The sequence below is a fragment of the Limulus polyphemus genome, unplaced genomic scaffold, assembly GCF_000517525.1.
Source record: "Limulus polyphemus unplaced genomic scaffold, Limulus_polyphemus-2.1.2 Scaffold3048, whole genome shotgun sequence".
In the NCBI taxonomy this organism is placed as follows: Eukaryota; Metazoa; Arthropoda; class Merostomata; order Xiphosura; family Limulidae; genus Limulus; species Limulus polyphemus.
Window position 1 is genome coordinate 115,666 of NW_013668658.1, and position 6,379 is coordinate 122,044.

General features: G+C 35.5%; 1 protein-coding gene across 1 annotated transcript in view; it reads left to right on the forward strand.

Moving 5' to 3' along the window:
• LOC106468540 (ABC transporter G family member 21-like) overlaps nt 1-6,379 on the forward strand; it is an 81,743-nt gene that overhangs the window by 72,598 nt on the left and 2,766 nt on the right. The window contains exons 10-14 of the mRNA XM_022396876.1: nt 406-552; nt 1,309-1,478; nt 1,852-2,129; nt 4,376-4,433; nt 4,685-4,899. Of these exons, the coding sequence (XP_022252584.1) occupies nt 406-552; nt 1,309-1,478; nt 1,852-2,129; nt 4,376-4,433; nt 4,685-4,899 (868 nt within the window). The remainder of the gene's footprint in view (nt 1-405; nt 553-1,308; nt 1,479-1,851; nt 2,130-4,375; nt 4,434-4,684; nt 4,900-6,379) is intronic.

Below are 6,379 nucleotides of genomic sequence, written 5' to 3' on the forward strand. Positions count from 1 at the left end.
ACTCGCTGACGCAACAATATTTATTATATTTCATATATTTATCTGCTATATATATTTTCATTATGAGGATTATTTTGCATTGTTAACTTAGTATCTGCATTTAGAACTAATCCAATTCTCTTACGCTTCTCGAACCCCCATGAGCCTGGGATTACAACTGAAAATATCAATGTCAGCGAGAGTATCCAACTCATGAATCACTGCAGTCTAATTATTATAATTTTTATGGCATCTCATACTCCCAGTGAGACTGTTTATCCATGTTAGCAGCTTTCTCTGATCAGAAGCTAATAATGATTTAGTTCTTGGTATGTTTATTAAGAATTTGCGTAATTATTTCACGTATTTTTCATAAGTAGGTTACAAATTACTTTAAAGTATCTTGTCATCATGTTTGTTCAACAGGAGTAACCTAGACTTTCCCGAAGAGTTTTCAGAATTACTGCATCTTCCTGAAGACGAGGACGAAGCTGCTAATTTTCACAGCTTAAATATAAAAGCATTTGAGTATTCAAACTACAATAAGAAAATCTGGAATACGTTTCAGCACTGGTAAGAATAATCTATGCTTGATATTTAAATTAGCATCGTTATACCGAAACAAAAGATTATCTCTATTGCATACCAATAGGATATTGTTCATTTGTTTTAGTTCTTTTGTTTTATCGTTTCGAGTATATGTGTTTCGTTGCTTCATCCTAGTGCATTACAAAACATAAATATTTGCTTCTGCTGTTGGTTCAAACTAACATATCAGTGGAAAATGATAGTTTGTGCCCCTGTGATTGGTTTACCGTATTCTTTCTTCCATTTTGCCTTTAGTTTACACGCTTGATTAAGTGACGTCATGCTGAACAAGTGCAGACTTGCATGTTGAATTGGGAATGGTTTAATGGTAATAGGAACAGGCAGTTGTGTAGTATCGTTGCAAAATTCACCGGATATAGCTCTAAATATTGGCTTCATAATAATATTTATTGCACAATAAAATATAGAAAATACAGCTAAGTCAGATTTATTACCTTCAAAATCATGACAACGAGCGATTTTAAAGAGAATGCTTGTTTTTTTTTATTTTTGAAGTCATGCAGAGGGCGCTTAAAGGAGAGAATACGGTAATCTAGTAAATTAATGAAAAATGGTAATGTTTCTTTTTGTGTATTACAGAGATACTGCATTACTTGATGTATTGTTGGTCAAAGAAACCAGTGTTGTCTTTTATTCATTTCTGTCTATACATTATGATTTTAACTAGTAAAGTTAAGAATGGTAATATTTACTAGTTGGATGTTTTCGATTTTATTTTAGTGAATTAGAGAATCCTGAACCAGAGAACATCGATCCATCTCTACGCCGTATCTCAGAACAGCCCTTATGGAACATCTCACCTTTATCTAAGTACGCCGACGTTAGACCTGTGGAATTAAGAATTTTGATAGATCAGCACAAGAAGCTGCGAACCTTTTACCACAAAATAGGTTAGTTTTATCTGAAACTATAGTTTAAAGATAAAATTTTAATATTTTCCTCTCACACTATATTTTTAACACGAAATGAGACATTTTTTTTTCAGTTTTAACGTTTGCTTTATTTTAAGTAAAGAAGGAAGAGTGAAAATAATGGTTTTTGACTTAGTGCTAAAAGTTATGAGATAATTCTTCCACGTAGAGTTTCTTGTTTTAGGTTTTTGATGTAAGTTTTACAGACGACAATAAATATGAACATTATTTTCAATAATTATACATGAAACGTGTATGTTCCTAAAATCACACACACACATATATATATGTATTTTTACCTGAATGTGTTAACAAACTGTTAACACTCCTGTTGAAATGATTTTCCATGCAGATCTAGAAGATTATGATTCAGGGAAATCATCATGGTCTGAAGTTGTTAGCTCAACATACAGCAGTCAGGATGATCTAGAAGATGAAGAAGAAGTAAAATGGCCAACATCGTTTTGGACCCAACTTAAAGTTCTTACACAACGTAACTTTCTCGAAGCCAAAAGTCGCATGTTATCTAAACTGAACTGGGTACAGACCTTAGGACTAGGTCTGATCTGTGGTCTTATCTGGTTCCAGATCCAGAGGACAGAGCCAACGCTCTCGGACATTCGTGGCTGGGTTAGTGTTTGTGGGTTAAACTGTTACTGAATAATAACTTGTATACTCATAATATCTTCAACAAAACACAGATATATAAGGAAATTTAATTTGATGAAATCATGTTTAGTCGTTTTTAAGTACAAAGTATGGCCAAAATGTTTGCATACTATTTTATATTGATGTTACTGTCTACGTACATGGAGTAGTTATTGAGTACATGCTCGAGTCGTAACAGAGAAGACAGACATGTACAAGTTGTTATGCTGGACTATATAAGTTGTTTTAAGCATTTGTTCGTCAAAACACACATACACACCTGTTTTGTATAAAAAGGTGTACTTTTGATGTAATCTTTTTCGAAACAGATCAACGCTTTGTTCAGACAATTTCTCTATACTTAGTGTAGAGTCATGCCTCGTCACGTGCCAGGAATTATAGGTTGTCAAATTGTTCGACTGTCCAGAAATGGTTTCAAGCAAGCGGACAGCCAGAACAGTAGGATGTCCCAAGTGTACTTTATCCAGAACCCTGAAACGTCATTGGACTACAGGAAATGTTGTTCCAGGAAGGTCTACTAGTAGATGCCGAAAAACTACCACCCGAGATGACTGTGTTTTGATTAGGTTAACACGTCAAAGTCGACAGAAATTTTGCAACACCTTACGATAGAAACAGCATTAACACATTCACTTCAGGGTATCCAGGAGAACAAGGAATCGAAGACTGGTCAAGTAAGGTCATTTTGCAAAAAGGACTGTCTGCAAACCGATATTAACCAGTATTCACCGCCATCACCATGTTACTTTGACAAGACAACATGCCAACTTAGAGTTGGGACACTGGCGACATGTCATCTTTTCAAATGAGTCGTATTTCCGGCTTGTTAAAGTTGGCTGTAGGATACGTGTTCAATGCTTGCGTGGAGAGCAGATGAGGGAAGACTGTCTTTCCCACAGGAGGTGGGGCAGTACATGTTTGAGCAGCTATTAATTATGGTGGCAAAACTGCTCTTCATATCCCCCAGGGTAACGTCAATGGCGCCTCCTTCAGGCATCACATGGAGACGATATTTCTGCTATATGCTAAGGCAAGGTTTAGTAATAACTTTGTGTTCCAGGATGGCAATGCCACTGCCAAGAGTGCACGTATTGTACAGGATATCTCGACCAGGAGGACGTTATAAGATTACCATGGTCAGCAAAATCTCCAAATTGTTATCCAATTGAAAACTGTTGGGCAAGACTGAGCCGGAAAATTGCCAAGCACGACCCTAAACCAACTACTGTAGCTGAGTTGCAGCGTCTTCTAGTAACAAATTGGGATGAAGTCACGGTGAATTACATCAATAGTCTCATCGACAGCATGCCACGTCGCCTTGAGATGGTTATTAGAGTACAAGGAGGACCAAACAAGTACTGAATGTTTAATATGCAGTGATATAGGGTTACAGACGGTGTTTATAATACTTTTATGTTGTACTTTGTCATTATATATATTTTGGTAAGGTATTGTTGTGATAGGCAGAATGCTGAATACAGGTGTCTGATGAAATTGTTTGCTGTTCTAATAAATCGTTTATGATGTCCATAGAACCTGTCTCATCATACAAATTACATATGTAGTTGTTTAATATAACATGCATTTCTCAGTTTGACAGCACTAAGCGTATTTGTATTCCATCTTAATAATAATGATCTTATTTGTTACAGTATATGCAAACATTTTGGCCAAGACTGTATATTTGTTGTCACAAAAAAGTTAAACTTGACGTCTAAGGTTCATATTCTTAATGTTAAGTTTCGTATTTTGTGTTTTTATCGATTGCGGGAAGTCACATATTCACCTACACGATTAACTATAAGACTTCAATAACCGCTGTGTAAACTAACGTGTAAAGATAAACTGTAAACAAATTGAAAGAAGATGGAAAATGTTAAGATAACTTAAAATGTTTAAGTACAATATTCCAACTTTTGATTCAAAAAACGTTTTCCTAGCTTAATATATAAAAAAATCTTTGATCCGAAGTTTTACTCATTCAAACTACACCCCTATTAGCTTAACGTATTGGTTGTCTACTGGCTTTCCCAATTTCCTAAACTGTAGTTGGACAGAGTATGTTTTGCTGGCTAGATTGAAATGTTTTATAAAACTTACCAGTTGAAATGAGCATAGAAATCCAAACAACAAAAAAGGACTATTTTTGTTGTTTAGTAATATTTTATTGAAACTAGATATAGTATTTTACGTTAAATATGTTGCAGATGTTCTTCAGTATGACGTACTGGATGCTGTTTGCATTATTTGGAGCTTTGATATCTTGTAAGTAACAGAACTTGTATTGTCATAATTTTACTTTCATCCCGTTTCGTTGATAGTTAATTAACTTATCTATAGGCATAACATTACCCGCGCTTTCGGTAAACATGAATTATTCTTTTCAATTAAAAGTTATTTTTAGTATAAATAACATTTTATACCCATTACAACTGTATAAAAACTGTAAAGGGTTTTCATAAGGACTTATTGGGTTTCATGTCTGTAAACCAATAAAAACTGTTTTTTTCTTCCAGTTCCTCCGGAACAGGTGGTCATTAACAAGGAAAGGGCTTCAGGAGCGTATAGATTATCAGCCTACTACCTAGCCAAGATGATTGGAGAACTGCCACTCACACTTACGTTACCCACTGTCTTTCATTTTATATCCTACCCTATGTTAGGAATCTATAGTTCTCGGACATTCTTGTTTTTGTGGGGTTTCCTTATCCTCAACACACTTGTAGCTCAGGTAAGTTCCAGTTATCAGTATCTTCTGTTCAAAGCAAGCTAACTGCACAGATCAGAATTAAATAATGTTGCTAGTTTTATATATGGGTCTACTACGGAATATGCAATGTAATAAAAAAACCTTATAATGATTAGAATGTATTGATTCATCAGTCGCGTACCCTCGCTGTTATCCATTTATCATAGAATACTTTTTAACAAATGAAAAAATATATATTTAAAAAAATTGAAAGTGTAGTATTGGGTGCACCAAAAAGTAAGGAAACACTGTAGGAATGGGCATGGTGTAATAAAACTTCTTCTGTACAACCTCACAAGGAGGCGTGTCCAACATCCAAGCCATGCCTACTCTTTTCTATTCTGTGTACAATAAAACAGGTGGATTAAACTTATCAAACTTGGTTATGCTTATCATACAATGACTAGAGGTTTCTGTGAATCGAATTATTGGACACAATACACGTATTATAAAGTCTGTTTATACGACATCAGAAGAATCAGATATTCGTGTAGACCTTTAATTAGTATGTTTTTCTCTAAAACTTGTCCCTCCTTTTGCACTTTGCCTGAGAAGGCAACGGGATTTCGTATATTAGTTATATACGTGGATTAAAATATACAGATAAAAAAAACCTAAGAGGCTTCTGTGTATCGACGTCGTAGATTCGTTACTGTCTATACAAAGGTAGAATAATCATAGACAGACCTTTGTATGTACCCATAACTTGTATACTATCATGAATACAGAAAAACGAAGTAGGCATGGTCCGGTTGTTGGACACGCCCCCTTTTGAGATTCTACAGAGGAAGTTTTCTTACACCATACCCATTCCTACCTTGTTTCCTCACTTTTCGGTATGCCCATTCCTACACTTTCACTTTCTTTTAATACTTTTTTCACTTGTTCATGCACTTTTTTTCATATAAGGTGACATGATCTTATGCACCATTCATTCATTTGTGTTGATGAGTGAGCGAGTGGACGTATGAATTTTAAAATGGCATTCCTGCTCAAGGTATTACCTGATGTATGTCAAATAGCTGTTCATTTTGGTGATGTTTAGTATAGAGAAATGCTAGCACCAGCACGTGGTCTCTGGCTATTGTTCTATTTGGTGCACTTATAACTATGGCAATCCTGTTTGTTACACAGCTAGAAGAGTTCAACAATGCCAGTCAATCAGGGAGAAATTTGTGACTTTCCGAATTTTTGCATCTGCTCTGCTGATTTTCTCAAGTGGTTCTATGACTTTTAACTTTGAAGATTTATTTATTTGGTTGTTAAAGGTGTATATGAGTAAATAATTTGTATTACATGTATTGTGTATCCGCCCCGTTCCTACTATAAGAGAGCCCGGCATGGCCAGGTGGATAAGGCGCTCGACTCGCAATTTGAGGGTTGCGGGTTCAAATCCCCCCTCACACCAAACATACTCGCCCTTTCAGCCGTGGGGGGCGTTATAATGTGACGGTCAATCCCA